Source organism: Mesoplodon densirostris, chromosome 12 (assembly GCF_025265405.1).
Source record: "Mesoplodon densirostris isolate mMesDen1 chromosome 12, mMesDen1 primary haplotype, whole genome shotgun sequence".
NCBI lineage: Eukaryota > Metazoa > Chordata > Mammalia > Artiodactyla > Ziphiidae > Mesoplodon > Mesoplodon densirostris.
The window spans coordinates 52646077-52665700 of record NC_082672.1 but is presented as its reverse complement, the minus strand read 5'-3'; the positions used below and the strand labels follow the sequence as shown (position 1 = coordinate 52665700).

Sequence of the window (19624 nt, the reverse complement as noted above, 5' to 3'; positions counted from 1 at the left end):
GAGGGCAAGACCATGTTCCAACACTCTCTCCAAGTGCCTGGCTCTGTGCCTGAGACATAGTCAATTCTCAACAAATAGTTGCTGAAAGAATAAGTGAATTGTTGTTAGATATCGTATGTTCCACTTCTCTTTCCCTCTCTATAGATGAAGAAACAAAGGGTCAAAGGCTTGGAGCAGGACAGCTCCTAGTCTATGTGAACAGTGCCTCCTGGAATTGTCCCTGAACCACCTATGTGTTATAAGGGAATAGCCCAAAGGCAGGCAGCTAAGTCACGGCAGGATCTGGGCCACATGCCAGAACCCCCCCACCTCCCAATCTAGGGCTCCATCCACCTTTCTATACCAACTCTGGAATAATATCATACAGGTACAAAGTTCTTTCCATAGTTGTCTTAGTCTGCTCAGGCTGCTATAATAAAATACCATACACTGGGTTGCTTAAATAGCAGAAATTTCTTTTCTCACATCTCCGGAGGCTGGAAGTCTGAGATCAGGGTGCTGGCATGGTTGGGTTCTGGTGAGAGCTGTTTTCCTGGTTTGCAGATAGCCACCTTCTTGCTGCATCCTCACATGGTGGATAGAGAGCAAGTTCCTTCCCTGGTATCTCTTCTTATTAGGGCACTAATCCCATCACAAGGGCCCCACACTTACAACCTCATCTAACCCTAATTACTTCCCAAAGGCTCCATCTCCAAATACCATTATATTGGCAGTTAGGGCTTCAGCATATGAATTTGGGAGGGACACAAACACTTAATCTATAACAATAGCATTTTCACATTTTGTCATCCTGTTTGCCCTTGATCACAGACCTGAGAGAGGTGGAATAGCTACATCACCTCGCCATACCAATCCACCCCACTTTTATTTATTTATTTGGCCACATTGCCCACAGCATGTGGGATCTTAGTTCCCCAGCCAGGAATTGAACTCACGCCCTCTGCATTGGAAGCGTGGAGTCTTAACCGCTGGACCAGCGAGGAAGTCCCAATCCACCCCATTTAAAAATAATAAATTTATTTATTTATTTATTTATGGCTGCGTTGGGTCTTCGTTGCTGTGCGTGGTCTTTCTCTAGTTGTGGTGAGCAGGGGCTTCTCTTCGTTGCGGTGTGCAGTCTTCTCATGTTGTGGAGCATGGGCTCTAGGCATGCAGGCTTCAGTAGTTGTAGCACGTGGGCTCAGTAGTTGTGGCACTCGGGCCTTAGAGTGCATGGGCTTCAGTAGTTGTGGTGCATGGGCTTAGTTGCTCCATGGCATGTGGGATCTTCCTGGACCAGGGATTGAACCTGTGTTCCCTGCGTTGGCAGGCAGATTCTTAACCACTGACCACCAGGCAAGTCCCCCACCCCATTTTTAAACACATGGGAAAAAAAATAAAGCCAGGAGAGATGACATGGTTTGTAACTCATTCTTTCATTTAACAAATAATTATTGCAGGCCTAATATGTGCCAGACTCTAGATGCATAACTGGTAATTGGCATGGCCGGCATTATATCCTGAGTATTAATTCTTCTGCTGTTTCCCAATTAAGTCTGGTTATTTCCCAGTTTAGTTGTTTGAAAGGCAGTAGTGCTGACCAGAATAGAATTTAATCTTTTCCTTTCAGAAAATTCCATTCTACTGTAAGACACAAGGGAGTCATTAAGCGCTCCTTCCTGCTCAGGCTGGGCATTTCTCTCTCCTCTGCCTTTGCTTGTGATGCTTCTATGGTGCCCTTGCCAACTCCTATTCATCCTTTGAAGCCCAGCCAAATGTCTTCTCCGTCGTGAGGTTTTCACCATCCCTGTCCCACACCAGAGGCAGTGGCGCCCAGGCCTATGCTCCCAGGGTTCTACTTACTCCTTTATTGCAGACAGCCCCTATCTCAGCCTAACTGGTGTTACCTGACTGTGCTGTTTATTCGTGTTTGCTAAGATGCTCTTGTACTAGACTCCGTGAAGCCTCAGATGCATGTCATCCCTCCTCTTGCCTTCTGCAGTATCTCAAGTGGCTCTTCCGTGCTGTGACTGTGACACATGCACTCGACGCTCCAGCTGACTTGACTTGGGGCTGAAGCTTGAACTGTGGGTAGTCACTCGAGGCTGCGTGTGGATGATGCCAGACCTTCTCAGGGGCTCGGTGCCAGCCCTGCTCAGCAGGCCTCTGAAACGGACAATGACAAACCCACACAATGTATATGTATTGGGTGATGTTTTTCTTTCCTAGGACTGCCATTATAAAGTACCACAAACTGGATGGTTTAGATCATCAGAAATTTATTGTGTCAGTGGTTCTGGAGGCTAGAAGGCCCAAATCGAGATGTTGGCTGGCTTGGTTCTGTCTGAGGTCTGGGACAGAACCAAGGACTGTCTGGGACTCTCTCCTAGCTTCTGGGGACCTCGGGCATTCCATGGCTCTTAGATGGCATTCTCCCTGGGTCTTCACATCCTCTCCCTTCTGTACATGTCTGTCTCTGTGTCTAAATTTCTCCTTTCTATAAGGACACAGTCATCTTGGATCAGGACCCACCCTAACAGCCTCATCTTAACTTGATCATCTGCAAAGACGATCCTATTTCCAAACGGACCCTATTTCACAGACCATGGGGGTAAGGAGTTCAACATCATCTTGGGGACACAGTCCACCTCATAACAGGTGGGAAAAAGAGGAGTAAGCTCACTTGGACTCAGTCCTAACATCCCGGAAACACTGGGTCCCAGAGTGAATGTCTGCTGACAAGGTGGCTTCCTCTGCTACAGCACAACTCCAAGGATCACTGCCAACATCTCTGTCACTGCAGGAATCTGCTTTCCCTTTTCTTTCTAAAGAATGTGCCTAATTTAGTTTTGCTGCTCCTTGGGGACTTGGCCCTTTGCATTCACATTTCCATCCCTCCAGCCCTACTGCTGTCCTGCAGGTAGCAGGTGGTGATAAATGCTGGCTGTAGACTGCAGGGCTTATGAAGTCCTGCACTGGAACTCAGGCTCCCACATGTACTAAGTGTGAGAGTTTGGACACTGCTTAAGCTTTCAGCTTCCATTTCCTTTTTCAAAGCATGGGGCAACCCCACTTACAGGGTGGTTATAAATGAGGCAGGCAATTATGGGTAGCACTGCAGAGCAGCTGGTATAAGGTTAGTTCAATAAAGAATAGCTGTTATTTCTATTAGTTATAAGTGAGGTGAGCAAACTGTTGAAATAACTAGCCCAGGCACGTAACAGTTAGGGTTTTGAAAAACACATTTCTAGTTTAGCAGAAAAAGCACAAAGGTTCATATGACCAGCCAGAATGCCATCTGGAAGACACTGCTTTAAATTCAAACTCCACCCAGGAAGGAAAAAAGATAGTGTCATATAATTCTAAAACATGTGATGGTCCCCAAACCACAAGTCTAATGTCCATTCTCCTTATCCCTCTCATAAGGAAAGGACAGTGAATCCTGCCGTCTTTCTCCAGGACAGGCCCTGGTGTCCTCTGTTGCATGTTCACTGTGGTGCCACCAGAGCCCTGAGCTAAATGACCAAGCCAACCAGAAAGTAAAGGTACTGCAAGCAAATCTCAGTCGATACGTTTGTGTGTATGAAACAACAATGTTTATAATTTACTTTCTATCTTGAGCCCCATCCTTTTGGAGTCCTCCCCACCCCCACCAGAAGCTTCCAGGGGCCTCTGCCCTCCAGGCATCTGCCCACATGGGTTCTTGCTTGTCTATCATTCTGCTCGCTGTGCCCTGCAGGCAGCAGCTCTGCCATGCCCAACCAGGGACACGGTCATCTCTTTGCAAGGCTGCCTAGAACAGGGATACGTGATGCAAATGCCTACAGGAAGCGTGTAAGGAGAGCTCATGAGTGAAGCAAGCAGTCTGCCTATTAGACACATAAGAACATCTTCAGGTCTACAAAGAAATGCACCAGCTCCTGTTTCCTTCAGCATGAGCCATCTTTAGTCTATCTTGTACTTCTTCATTTACGGAAAAAATCTGGGTTAAAGAGGACCACCCTCTATCGTCTGGAGAGCAGCAGTGCAAGTGTCATGATGAGTGGCAATTAACCCTTGGCTTTAGCGTAGGGATGAAACAGGGACTTTTAGGGACTGGCAAACTAGAGCGTTCATTCCTTATCTAAGGCAGGCAGCCTTGGTGCCATAAATGACTGAACACAGTGTGGCCCAAACTGCTAATTATTCAAGAGAAGCCCCAACCCGGACTTTTATGTAAAATTGCCTAGATTTGTAATGCTGAGCGACTGAAATTCACATGGCCAAACAAAGTCAGGTGTAACCCACTGGCCTTTCGTTTGTGGTCACAACTCACCGCTACAGCTTCTTGGGGGCAGGCCTGCCTCCCAGCCAGGCTGCTAGAGAGCCCACACAGCAGCCCTGCCTGTCCCCACTACTCTGTCCAGGGTCCTCCTGCTTCGGCCCAAGACATTTTGCCTCTGGCTCAAATCTTCTCCCTGCTGGGGCTTAAGCTTTTAGAAACAAAAGCTTGAGGGCGATTTCAACTTTCTGCCCCATCTCATCCCTTCGCCAAGATGATAAACCCAGATGGGAATATCTGCTAGGAGACAGGGAAGGGAAAGGAGGAAATGCCAGGAGAATAAAAATATAGTTTAGTATCTCAAAGATATTATCTTGCCACACATACTTGCTGAACATACTTGATCTGAGGCTATCTATAAAACAGTTTCAGAATTTCTCTATGCTATGGACTCTAAGGAAGAAAGCACTAGGAAAATCTTTTAAAAGGAAAGCCCAATTCAGCCAATTAATCAAGATTCCATTTTTCACAGTAAAATAGATATATCTAACATAGCATCTTCTTAATAATATAGTATGATGTAACATTTACTTTTATTAGTATAGGTCCCTTGTATTCTTGATTCTGCCATGGGCAATTTCTGAATTCAATAATAATGTTTTTGAAAAAATATGTAATACCTCGAAGGTTTGAGTTAATAGTAAACACAATACTAGTTATTACTGAGCCATCATGGATTTAAAGGACAAACGTTATTACTGAGCCATAACTGGTTTAAAGGACTAAAGCAATATAACCCTTGTGCTCTGGGAAAATGAAAGATTTGGGAGCAGAAAGTTCACACTCAAATTACCTTTGTTTCATCATTTTCTTTGGTGGTGGGAGAGAGATGCTGGTCTCACTGTGATACTGATTTGAGTGGTCAGGAATGGGGCAAGAATATTAGAAATATACCAGATGAAAATCCTTCAAATAAATGAACTTATTACCCTCCTGACCTATATAATCAGCATGGAGCAAAGAGGAATAATTGCCCTGCGGCACATGGGTATGTGAATTTGAGGGAAAAGGTACCAGAGGAATCCAATAATCCACATTACCTGCTTCTTCCCTCTGAATATTTTACACTAGAAATTAGAGAAGTTTTGGGTTACTTTCCTCCAGTAAAGTTACAAACATTTTTAAAAAGGAGAGTATTAGTATCAGCAGAAATAAATGGCATATCTATAGTGGCAGGGAGAAACTCATGTTTTGGGACAAATTTGGTGCTTATGTTATGATTCCCTAAGACTCAAAACATTTGGTATTTCCTGAATTCTCCTTCTAGAGATACTGAAGTTTAAAAATGCTGTCTATAATACAATATATTACACCCAAGTTGACATCTAATGATTTAATAACATTTAAATATTCAAAAATTAAGACACATAAAAGGTACAGCTTCTGTAGCCATGCAAATTCTTCGTGAGATGCTTGATGCAATCCTAGTTTTCAGTAAGTAAACTTTGTACTTGTGGAAACTGCATTTATTCAGCCTTGACATTAGGAAAGTAAGCAAATTATTTCAGCGCCAAAGGGATCGCTCACCTAGGCTGGAGTAAGTGAATGTGCTTTCCCAATGCCTACACTCCCAGAGAATTTTTGCAGTGACAGAATTAGGCTCATGTCAATTGTAGAGAGAGGTAGGGGAGACCATTAGTACCTAAATATAGGGCTGAGCACCCATGCAGTTGGCAGGAGGAGCTGAGACCCCTTTAGAAGATGGTGTGGCCCGCTTTAACGTGACAACAGCTTTCAAAACTAAACAAATATTTACTGAACACCTACGACTGCAAAGCTTTGAGTCCTTCGGGGAATTAAGAAACAGATAAGCAAGGTCCCTGTCCTCAAAGAGATGTCATTCTACCCCAGGAATCAATCATGAACCCTGAAAAGTGTGATATAAAGCAGAAGGCAGCACCGGAGGAGAGACCCACAGTGGGGATGAGCGAGGACCCAGAACAAATCAGGAAGGTTCTGTGGAGAAGGGGCTGTCCTAGGAGCCCGTAGGAATGCTGAGCAGGATTCTGACCCACAAAGGCCGGGTGAAGGGCATTCTGAGTGGGGAAAACTATAGGCAAGAAACTGCAGGTCCTATTTGGAAAACTTTAAATAGCCCTTTTGAGTGAAACACAGAGAGCCTTCAAGTTAGAGGGTGGGCAGAGGAAGGTAAGATGAGAGCAAGAGGTGGTGGACAGATTAAGTCTTTCGCTGGTGTGTGCCACAAAGCTTCCAAAATCCAACACTCAGCTTGGTGTTTGACAATTTCACTGAAGACACATGTGACCTCTGGCAGCCGTAAGGCAAGAAGACCCTGATCCCAAATGCTACTTCTGCTGGTCTCTCAGACTGCCTTTCCCTGACTCCATTTTAGGGACCCAGTGGTAACTCAGAAGTGGGAGGATGCCAGGAAGGTGTGATGGGGACAGAAACTAAAGGTAAGGATAACTGATCACTGCCCCCTCTATGGCCTTGCACCTCCATGCAGCTTCCAAGAAGCCCAGTGTGTGTGTTCAGGGGGTGTACCTATAAATACTGGAGCAGGGCAACATGTTTATACAAGGAAGGAAAAGCTGCTCCTCCAAATCAAGAAATTTAACAAAGAAGTAACCAAACTACGAATTTCTGAACCTGCTGGGCAACAAGAGATCATCCACAAAGGCAATCATAAATTTAATATTTCATGGCATTCATGTAATAGGGTTAATATTCTCTGCATGGAATTTTCCACCTTTGCCTGTCTTCCCTTTTTTTACTGCTTTATTTTTTATTTTTTTGGTCACGTTGTGCAGCTTGAGGTATGTCAGTTCTCCGACTAGGGATCGAGCCCAGGCCCCAGCAGTGAAAGCACTGAGTCCTAACCACTGGACTGCCAGGGAATTCCCTTGAATTTCAATTAGTTTCAACCTAATAAAGCTTTTTATAGCCAACCAGAAACACCTGTAGTAATCAAAGGCTTTAAAATAAAAACTATAGTGCTACTATGTTGTAAGCATTCAGGGGATCCTGGATAAAGCACAGTCAAACCCCCTGATAATGTACTCATCAAAAATATAATTTTAGATATAGTTCAGAATTGGCAACTGGTTCCCATTTCTTGCCTAGCCCCTATTTGAGAACAAGGCAGGGATAACGGTCAGGGGTAGGGGTTAAAGTTCTACACTAGAATGGGGAAGGGGGTCTTGGAGTGGAGGTAAAGGTCATGAAGGTGAAGGAAAGTCATGGGAACTTGTTTCAGAAAGAGAGGAGGTGAAGGGTGAGTCCCTGGTCCTCAGTATTCTCCCAGATGAATTTCTGAATCTGGCCAACTAACTGGTACATCTCTGGGATCATGGATGCTATCCTGTTGCCTCTGGACTCAAAATTATCTCCAACATATTTAAGTTGGAGCCAACCACTACCACCAGGTGGCACCAAATCACAGTTGAGTTGGGCATGAATTTAGATAGGGCAGCTAGACTCCCAGAATTCCTCACCAGCTAGCTCTATACTGGTCATTTTTTTTGTTAATCTTACAAAAAATTGTGACCTCACATTTCACACCACTGAATTCTTTGGATCTCACATATCCAATTACTAATAATTGAGGCAAGTATTCTCTTAGTAGACTAAAGACCAAAAGAGACTAAATTAGACATTGTGGTAATTGCTTTATAGACATTAGCTAGTTTAATCCCTCCAAAACCTATGAGGCATAATATGAAACTACCTATTTTTATAGGCAAAAAATTCTCAACTACTGACATTTTCATCTAGTACAGTTTAATAGTTATTACTAAACTACTCCTTGGGTGATGAGCTCTCTATATATATACTTCATAGCTTGAGCTTATTAATTATCTGATTCAAAACTTTGATATGTGTATTTTATGTCTGCTTGATTTATCAATTTCTGAAAGATGTGGCTAAAATCTTTTAACTGTAACTTGATTTATCCATTTCTCCCTGCTTTTTTTTTTTTTTTTTTAATTGTTCCTTTGTATATTTTGAGGCTGTATTGTTAGGTGCATACATGTTTTTGATGGTTATATCTTTTTGCTCTATTATTCCTTTTATCAGCATATAATGCCCTTCTTTGTCCATTATATTTTTTTGCCTTATATTCTACATTATCAGATATTAATATTCTTTTCCTTTTTTCTTTTGGCTCATATTTTTTTCCATCTTTTATTTTCAATCTTTCTGTGTCTTTTTGTTTTAAGTTTCTCTTTTAGACAACTTATTATTGGATATTGCTTTTTTTTTTTTTTTTTTTTTTGTGGTACGTGGGCCTCTCACTGCTGTGGCCTCTCCTGTTGCGGAGCACAGGCTCCGGACGCGCAGGCTCAGCGGCCATGACTCACGGGCCTAGCTGCTCCACGGCATGTGGGATCTTCCCGGACTGGGGCACGAACCCATGTCCCCTGCATCGGCAGGCGGACTCTCAACCACTGTGCCACCAGGGAAGCCCCGGATATTGCTTTTTAACTGAATCTGAGATTCTATTTTTTAATTGGTGAATTTAATTAATTTATTATAATTCATTCTAATATAGGTACTAATTTCTGCCATTTTATTCTATATTTTTCACTTATTACACATTTTATACTTCTTTTCCCTTTTTTTTAAATTGAGGTGCAAATACATATAACATAGTTTCAGGTGTGCAACATAATGATTAGATATTTGTATATACTGAGAGATAACTACCACAGTAAATCTAGTTAACATCCATCACCATACATAGTTAACAAAGTTTTTTTAGGACTTACTCTCTCAGCAATTTTCAAATATGCAACACAGTATCACTAGCTGTAGGTCACTGTGCTGTATATTACCTCTCCATGACTTACATTTTATAACTGGAGGTTTGTGCCTTTTGACCACCTTTACCCATTCCCCTCTTCCCCCATCCCAACCCCTGCTGCTGACAACCACCAATCTGTTCTCTGTATCTATGAGTTCAGTTTTTTTCAGATTCCACATGTAAGTGGGATCATACAGTATTTATCTTTCTCCCCTTTCTACTTTCCATTGGGTAGGGTTTTGTTTGTTTTTGCTGGCTTAAATGTTGAGCATCCCAGTTTGCCTGGAATCTGTCTTACTTCAAAACTCATGTTTTGGGCTTCCCTGGTGGCGCAGTGGTTGAGAGTCCGCCTGCCGATGCAGGGGACACGGGTTCGTGCCCCGGTCTGGGAGGATCCCACATGCCGCGGAGCGGCTGGGCCCGTGAGTCATGGCTGCTGAGCCTGCGCGTCCGGAGCCTGTGCTCCGCAACGGGAGAGGCCACAACGGTGAGAGGCCCACATACCGCAAAAAATAAATAAATAAATAAATAAATAAATAACTCATGTTTTTTCTTTTGTACCACACCAAAAGTTAGATGTCATTGGAACCTTAGAAATTTGTCATCTACCCACTGAATCTAAAACTGGTATTTGTGTGAAAATTATTTGGAAGTTTATAAGAAATATTGATTCCTGGACCTCCTCTTTAGAGATTCTGCCTCAGTAGGTCTGGGTAACGTCCTGAATCTACAGCAAGCCCCTGACTTTGATGCAGGTGGTTCACAGATCACATTGTGGGAATACCGTTCTCATCCAACCCTACAGCTTTCCAAATAGCAAGCTTTACACTTCTCTTTGCCCTTTAAATATTGCTTTTTAAAGATACACCCCTGGGTGGGCTCTACAATCTCCTTTCTAGACCTTTTCTCACTTTATATTGTCCTATATGTTAAAAGAATTCTCTAGACCTACTTTATATATAATTTATATTCTTCTAATTAGTTTCCAATCCAATGTTCCTTTACTATTACTCTATTTTACTTGCTTCCTTCATCATTATAAACACATATTTCCTGGGAGCACCCTGGCGGTCTAGTGGTTAGGACTCAGTGCTTTCACTGCTGTGGGCCCGGATTCGATCCCTGGTCAGAGAACTAAGATCCTGCAAGCCGCATGGCGGGGCCAAAAAAATGAAATAAAATTAAAAAAAATTTAAAAATAAAATAAAAACATATTTCCTTTGACAGCGTTTACTGAATGTCAACCTCTGTAATGGGTGCAGAGATAGGGGCTTTTGAGCACTCAGCAGCCACTGTGCTAGTAAGCATGACTGTCTCCACTTCTGAAAGGCAAGACAAAGCTTGGGGAATTTGCCTAATGTCACATTCAATGGGGAAACTAGTATTTGAACCCAGATCTGTCTGTTCTATTTGTTATATCCCACTCTGCGTTCAAAGAGACTCTGATCCTCAGAAGCCCACAGTATAGTGGTGAAAGACACAAACAATCTCCCTCTCTGGTCCTCTTTGTATCCAAGATAGTGCTTTGCACATAGTCACATTTAATAAATGTCAGTGAAAAGAAAAACATGAATTTATCCTGGTTTCTTACTTCTTTCTCAGTTTATGGTTTCCAAGTCAGGGGAATCACAATCTGGTAAAACAGAGAAGTAAAGAGGACCGTTTGGAAAAACACAAATTTGGAGACAAAACAGAAAGAACACTCTATGTCACACAGTGAGTTTCTTCCTCTGAACAGCTACTGTAACAGATCATCAAAGTCCCATTATGTGAAAATGCCCATTATAATAAGCTAGGGCTACTTTCATTTTGAACTCTTCAATTTATTTTTCTAATTAATTCAGTAAAAGTCTTTAGGTGATACAACAATGTAATATTACTACTATTTCCTCCTCCTGGACTCAGTTTTATAATGCTGATGTTGAACATAATAGAGCAAGCAACTATAGGTAATTGTAGAAATTATTGTTGGGAATTTGCATATGAAATACACACCTTTTACTGCCTCTAGCTGGCATTGTTAACTCGGTTATAAATAGTACAGCTGACATACTGCAAACAGAAAGTGCTTTTTGATCGGCAAAAATGGAAGATTGCTATGAATGGAGGAAGTGTTAGCACACAATGTTTAAGTTGGAAAGCTTTCATTAGCACTAGTCAAGGGGGAAAGTGATTAATTTACTAATCATGGCCTTGCTTAAGAATCCAATCATATAGAAAGACTTACGGTAAAGCTTTCTAAAAACAGATATTTATGCTACTATTTAGGTAAACAAGTAATACATCCAGTCTATAAACATATTTGAAGAGTGTTGATGGGCACTTTTAAGAAAATTAAGCGGTTCCCTTCGGATTAATCTCTTGCTGTGTATATGTGGTGAGGCAAAGGAAGTAACAGGACTGCAATATAACATTGGAGAGTGCAGTTTATATTTATACCACTCTTGAAGATAAAGCTTACACTGGGGTCATTTTGCTGAAATCATCTAATAGAATTTGAAAATTTAAAAACTATTTGAAAAACTTTAACCACTGAGAAAAAACAAAAATATGCCATTCATTGTGACTGAATGACCATAAAAATTATAATTCATAGGGCAGTATTTTTGCGGTGTTTTATACTGCTTGAGGGCAAAAATTCAATCACTGTTACTATGCAGGCTGTTTCAATCATTATGAGGCATAGGTACAGACTAGTGATGACTTTTGTAAATGATAAAACATTTGTAGAAATTGTTATATTTTTATGGGCTGTAATACTTCAGTTTTCAAAAGTTTGGGGTTATTTTGGGGTTTTTTTGTTATGGGTATAAAGCAACTATGACACAGAATTTTAATGCTGAACTACTCACCCAGATGACCGGAGAGGTGAGGGGGTTAGGGACAAAATTTTCTTCCTACGCATTTGTTTTTAGGCATTTATATTTGCCTGAGTGCTTTGGTACCATGGTGACAGCTTAGCAACAGCTAGATGCAAATTAAGGTAATCTGCCATGCCAGCCTCTGATCATAAAAAGTTGGTAGGTAGGACACTGGGAAGAAAAATACAGATGTTTAGACGTTTAATGGTTTAATCAAAAAGAGACTTGTTCTTTCTACTAGCTGCCCTTGTCCGTCTCTTCATCTTCTCTCTCTATCTCTTTATAAAGAGATGAGGATCTAAAAAAAAAACCCAAACAAACCCCTGTATTTAAATTGATGAGATAAAATTAAACCTTTTTAAATAGGAAATAAAACAACACACTTTATTCTTTCTTAAATAGGATCTAATGATCACAACGTGTGCATGGAAAGTGTTTTTTGTTTTTTTACTTTTTGTTTCTGGCTGCTCTGCGTGGCACGCGGGACGTTAGTTCCCGGACCAGGGATCAAACCCATGCCCCCTGCAGTGGAAGTGCGGAGTCCTAAGCACTGGACTGCCAGGGAAGTCCCTGGAAAGTGTTTTGCAAAGACATTTCCAAAGGTTTTTTTCATACTAATGGACATTTGATTTCTGTTGATGGCTATTAAAGGGACAAAGTTACATACCTTTGGACCAGCAGACTTGGATGACATGATGGATACTGTCATTTTTAAAGACAACATATGATGTCTTTCATTATCTTTATTATAATTTATATGTAAAACTGAGAAAGTAAAATAATCTGAAAGGAAGAACATAACCTTTGGAAAGCTAGGAGGAAATAAAATCAGGGCTGATTTTCAGGGCTATTAATTTTATTTCAAATACCCTGGTAATGGTAAAATACAGGTTAAAGCAAATAGTCGTTAGCTAGTTGAACAGATATGGCAAATGGACTTCAACTTGCATGCTGGCTCTGACACAATAATAGTGGCTGCCTGGACAGCTGTGTTGAGGAGAATTCTGAGGTTCTATAGGAAAAGGGCTGTGAACGATGAGTGAACGCCTGTCACAGCTGAGAGGGAGACTAGAGGGTAAAAGACTTGTTAAGTGAAATGTGGGGGGTGGAAGGGAAGGAGGGTTAGCCCAAAGCACCTAAATACAGACTGTAAATTTATTTTAAGTCTTACATTTTATATTATAATGAATGCAAATCTTATATTTAATTCCAAAATATATATATATCTGGTATGCTATACAAGTTTAAAGGCTCATTTGTAGTTAAATTACCTAACGTTAACTTTGTGGGAAAAAAATAAGTTCTTAGACAATGTGCATGTTCATTCTGTGGCTTCCACAGTACCTGGCAGGCTTCTGAGTATCCCTGGGAGTCTCTGTACCCCATTTAGTGACACCCACACCTGGAAGATTGATAGAAATAAAACAGTTTAAATTTGTGCATGATCATGTAAGACTCAGAGAAGTAAATTAACCTGCTTGTCAATAGCAGAGCTGGGATTTGAAGACTCTAAAGCCCAATTTCTTGTTTGTTTGTTTGTTTTTTGGCTGCACCATGCAGCATGTAGGATCTTAGTTCCCGGACCAGGGATTGAACCCGTGCCCCCTGCAATGGAAGCTTGGAGTCTTAATCCCTGGACCACCATGGAAGTCCCTAAAGCCCAATTTCTTAACAAAGAGTCTGCCTATATTATTCCAAAGACAAGTACCAGGATTCCCTGGGATTCAGGGTTTGGTATTAAATTACTGATTTGAAAAAGAACTTTTGGGGCTACAGAAGACCATACGGTAAGTAGTAAGTTGGCAATTTCAGTACTGCTGTTAAAGAAAAGCATGGTTTCCATTTGGGGTTATGGAAAAGTTATAGAAATAGTGGTGATGGCTGCACAACAGTGTGAATATAATTAATGTCACTAAATTGTATGCTTAAAATTACTAAAATAGCACATATTATGCTATACATATATATATTACCACAATAAAAAAAAGAAAATCGTGATTCATGGATTATAAGATTAATATCGTTAAGATGGCAATTATCCAAAATTAGATCAATATATTCAATGCAGTCCCTATCAAAATCCCAGCAGGCTCTTTTGTAGAAATTGACAAGCTGATCCTAAAATTTTTATAGAAATGCAAAGGACCCAGAGTGGCCAAAACAATTCTGTAAAAGAAGAAATACAAGTGTAAATGGGGAAATCTGAATAAGATTGATGGACTGTATCAATGTCAACATTCTGGTTGTGATCTTGTCCTATAGTTTTACAAGATGATACCACTGGGGAAAATTGTAAAGGGTATCTAGAATCTCTCTGTATTATTTCTTACAACTCCTTGTGAATCTATAATTACCTCAAAATTAAAAGTTTAATAAAAAAATAAGCTGGAGGACTTCTGCTTCCCAATTATAAAATTTAATATAAAGCTATAGTAATCGGGCTTCCCTGGCGGCGCAGTGGTTAAGAATACGCTTGCCAACGCAGGGGACATGGGTTCGAGCCCTGGTCTGGGAAGATCCCACATGCCGCAGAGCAACTACGCCTGTGTGCCACAGCTACTGAGCCTGCGCTCTAGAGCCCGCGAGCCACAACTACTGAAGCCCGTGCGCCTAGAGCCCGTGCTCCGCAACAAGAGAAGCCACCGCAATGAGAAGCCCATGCACGCAACGAAGCGTAGCCCCCGCTCGCCGCAACTAGAAAAAGCCTGCGCACAGAACGAAGACCCAACGCAGCCAATAAATAAACAAACAAGTAAATAAAAATAAAGCTATAGTAATCAAGGAAGTGTGGTTCTGGCATAAGGACAGACATAGAGATCAATGAAACAATTGACAGAAACAGACTCTTGTATTTAGGGTCAACTGATTTTCTACAAAGTTGCTAAGGCAACTCAAAGGAGGAAAGAATAGTCTTTTCAACAAATGGTTCTAGAACAACTGGATATCCACATACAAAAAAAAATTAATTTAGTCCAGTGGTTTTCAATGGGGGCGATTTTGGCTTCCCAAAGGCAGGGAACTTTTGGCAATGTCTAGAGACAATTCTGGTTGTCACAGCTGGGGTTGGCATGCTACTGGCATTTAATGGGTATACACCAGAGATGCTGCTAAACATCCAGCAATGCACAGGGCAACCCCACAACAAAGAATGACCCAGTCCAATATGTCAGTAGTGCTGAGGATGAGACACCTGATTTAAACCTTTACCTCACACTATATACAAAAATTAACTAAAAATGGATCATAGACCTAAATGTAAGAGCTAAAACTATACAACTTTGAGAAAAGAACACTGGAGAAAATCTTTGTGACTTTGGGTTAGGCAAAGATTACTTAGATATGACACTGAAAGCATGATCTATAGAAGAAGAAATTGATAAATTTGACTTCATCAAAATTAAAGACTTTTGCGCTTCAAAAGGAACTATTATGAAAATGAATTAAAGCTATAGATTGGGAGCAAATATTTGCACACCATATATCAGATAAAGGACTTATATTCAGAATATATAAAGAATGCTTATAACCCAATAAGACAAACAACCCAATTAAGAAATAGGCAAAAGATTTGAACAGACATTTCACCAAAGAAGATATATAAATGACTAACATGCTCATGAGACGATGCTTAACATCATTAGTCATTAGGAAAATGCAAATACAAATCACAATGAGATACAGTCTCATTCCTACTAGAATAGCTATAATAAAAAATGGAATACTGGGGACTTCCCTGGTGGTCCAGTGGTAAAGAATCCACCTTGCAATGCATGGGATGCACAGGTCTGATCCCTGGTCAGGGAACTAAGATCCCACATGCCGCAGGGCCACTAAGCCTGCAAGCCACAACTACTGAGCCCATGCGCCGCAAGGAAAGATCCTGTGTGTTGCAACTAAGACCTGACACAACCAAAAAAAAAAAAAAAATAGCAATAATAAAAGAAAAATAAATAAATAAAATAAATAAATATTTTTTTTAAAAAAGGGAATACCAAGAGTTGGCAAGGATGTGAAGAACTTGGAACCCACATGTGTTGGAAAGGTAAAATGATACAGTTACTTTGGAAAACAGTCTGGCAATTTCTAACAGGTTAAACATAAATTTTTTATAAATTTTACTCCTGAGGATCTACTCAGGAGAAAAGAAAACTTATGTCCACATAACGACTTGTACATGAGTATTCACAACAGCATTATTAATAATAGGTCAACAGTAGAAACAACCCAAATGCCAATCAACTGGTAAAGGGATAAATGAATATAATATATCTGTTCGATAGAATATTATTTAGCAATATAAAGGGATGAAATAATGATTAATTCCACAACATACATAAACCTCAAAAACATTATGCTAAGTGACAGAAACCAGATGCAAAAGACTAAGTATTGTAAAACTCCATTTATATAAAATGTCCAGAGAAGGCAAATCTATAGCAACAGAGAGTAGATTAGTGGCTGCCTAGGACTGAGGGTGGGAGCAGGGGTTGACTGCAAATGTGCACAAGGAATCTTTAAAACTGAATTGTAGTGATGCTTGCACAACTTTGTAAATGTACTAAAAAGCATTGAATTGTATACTTAAACTAGATGAATTTTATGATATGTAAACTACACTTCAATAAAGCTGCTTTTGAAAATGCAATTCTAAATCTTCAAAAAAAGAAGAATAAAAGGAAAGAGAAGTACAGAACTGCATTAACAGGCAGCAATTAGGAAGCTCACAATTAACTGATCGTATTCCACATACACAACTAAGTTTAAGTAACTGTGCAACTCATGATATAAGGGAGGAGGACAGGCAGGGAGACGTCACTGAAATGTGACAAGTGAGAAGTAATGCGAATAGTAAAGTTATGATGATTAATTTAAGGAAGGAAAGGTTGCAAGTGTAGCTTAATTCTTTGAGGATGATGCCGTTTTCTCCTTCATTTGAAGGCTTACAAAAAAAGAAAGATCCAAACAAAAGCAGACAATAACAAAACACAATAAACTCATACTGTTATAGCATGAAAGATCTGAGTCAGATAAAGGTTATTTTGTTTCCCTTCAATCAAACCCTAGGAGTTTCCTTCTCCCAAGTCCTTGAAGAAGGAAAGACGGCTCCTCAACTCTTAGAAAATGGTTTCTCCTTGTTTTTGGCCAAGAGCAGAACCTAACACAACTGCCTGAGGGCCTTTCCCGTCCTAGGAGATTGTGAACCTCAGTGGGAAGAAAGAAGTCATCCTACTGAAGTGTGGCTGGCTGAGAACTTGCAGTGAAGCAAGAGGAAAATACATGGAGATGTGAATCCATTTTGAGCATCGTCTCGAAGGAATGGGAACCACCAACTGAAAAGATTAATCATTCAGGCTAAAGAATTTTAAGGGAATTTATTCCACAGTTTTAACCTGCTGCTGTGGAGAACCTGCAGGGTCACTATTTTTCCAAGACAAAGACTTTCTTAGTAGCAGGTTGGGATGTTGACTTATGAGCATTTACCATATACCCATTTATCCCAGAGAAACCAATCAGGAATAGAAATTCAATAGAATTTAAGAATTTAAATTTTAGAATTTAAAATTTAGAATTTAAGCTACTTATCAATAGTGGTTATGAAGACTGCAGCACCATGAAAAAATGTTTATGATGTACTATGTAAAAACAGCAGGACCCAAAGTTGAATTTATACTATAATGACAACCATGCAAAAAAGATAGGCATAGCAGAAAAGGCTGGATTAAATACAAATGAAATGGTGATACTGATTATGTGAGCACGGTGAGACTGAGTAATTTTTTTCTACTTTCCAAAATTTCTTTAAAAGTGTTTATTTACTTAAATGCACCAAAAAGTGAAATCTTCCCAACAACAGTCAAGGCAGTGGGGAGCCTACTCATCTGCTCAGGATGCACAGTGATGGGTATACTATCAGTCTTAGAAGTGAGCCGATCACATTGAAAGAAAGCTGATAGAGCTTCTCCATGAAGATGGAATCAGCATCTATAAAAAGAAAGAAAAGGAATGAAAGCCTGAGAAACTTTCTCTTTCTACGGAAGAGTAAGAAATACATATCTAGGAAGAATATTCCTCCACCAGTAGAGGCCTAAAACCTAGCACTTCAGCGCCCCAAGGGCAGGTGGGAAAGCTAAAGGGAGGGGTGGACACCACTGTCAGTTCTGGCCCCACTGGGTTCTCCCCAGGTGACCTTCTTTTTCAAAAGTATGTTATCTCTTAGGGCCTCCCTGGTGGCGCAGTGGTTGAGAGTCCGCCTGCCGATGCAGGGGATGCGGGTTCGTGCCCCGGTCTGGGAGGATCCCATATGCCGCGGAGCGGCTGGGCCCGTGAGCCATGGCCGCTGAGCCTGCGCGTCCGGAGCCTGTGCTCCGCAGCGGGAGAGGCCACAACAGTGAGAGGCCCGCATACCGAAAAAAAAAAAAAAAAAAAAAAAAAAAAAGAAAAAAAAAAGTATGTTATCTCCTTAATGTAAAGGCAGGATCCCTTCTGAAAAATAATACAGTTAATTTGAGAAGGGATTAGGAGTGATGGTGGTAGGAAATGGAGAAAGAGGTAAATGACAGTCTTGTTAGATTGCTTTGTGTTTTAAAAAGAAAGTGCAAATAGCTTTATTATTACTGAAAGGTGATTAACAATAATGGAAACTATTAATAATAATGGAGTGACAATTGTGTCCTCACAAATAGATTAAAAAATCAACCCAATCCATCTCTGCCTTTTTGAGTCTTAGCAAAGGTGTGGCATGCCTTCTCCAGATTGAGAGGCAGTCATTAGATTCTAAAGATAAATCCTGGAACTTCTATTGGTCAGAAAGGTGAGATCTTAACAACAGGATTTCACAGTGGGAAGACAAATGAAGGGGCAGGAAAGAATCTTCCTGAATCTAAGAACTCTAGGAAGGAACGTGAAAAGGGTTTTCTGAAAGCAAGGTTCTCCTTATCTGTGATGGACCTGCTGTTTAGTTAGTCTCTTATTTTCTTTGGCTGCGCCATGTGGCTTACAGGATCCTAGTTCCCTGACCAGGGATTGAAGCCAGGCCATGGCAGTGAAAGCACTGAGTCCTAACCACTGGACTGCCAGGGGATTCCTAGTTAAGTCTTAAAAAAGAGAGAAAGAAAAAGAAGTATCCTTTAGCTGCAATTTTGTTGATTAAACACAATTCCCCCAAAGCCACTTGCCCAAAGAGATCTATGTTACAGCAACTTGTCAGATTTTGAAAGATAATCACGGATTATTCCGATTACTTTCTGGTCACCTGAGTTCACTGTGTTGTAGGTACTGGGCCTTAAAAAACGTGTACATCTTTGGAGCATTTTGCACTAATGTATATGTCTTTTACCCCAAGTTTGTAAGTTTCACCTGCATTCTGGGCCATAGCAATAACATTGGCATGGGTAAGAGAAAGTCTCAAACATTAGAGAATGAGACCTGGACCAGGCACACAATGTCACTGATCACTTACTTTTAGGTGTGACTAGGTTACCACATTATGTAAGAAAACATGAAGAGGATTTAGTGTTGTCATCAAGTAAAACTCACAACAAAGTTTAATGATAGTCATAATCCTTACCTTCTTTCAAAGTAACTAATAGTGAATGGCAGATGACTCACTATCTAATCAATATTTAATTGATACTGCTTTTTAGAAACAGTTTTTCTAAGTTGGGGAATTTAAAAGAAGATGACTTAGTGGCACAGGAA

General features: G+C 40.6%; 1 protein-coding gene across 1 annotated transcript in view; it reads right to left on the bottom strand.

Moving 5' to 3' along the window:
- Positions 1-13229: 13229 nt before the first annotated feature.
- Positions 13230-19624, bottom strand: part of PDSS2 (decaprenyl diphosphate synthase subunit 2) — a 267557-nt gene continuing 261162 nt past the window's right edge. Inside the window, exon 8 of the mRNA XM_060114836.1 lies at positions 13230-13328. Within this exon, the coding sequence (XP_059970819.1) occupies positions 13248-13328 (81 nt within the window). The 3' untranslated portion in view covers positions 13230-13247. The remainder of the gene's footprint in view (positions 13329-19624) is intronic.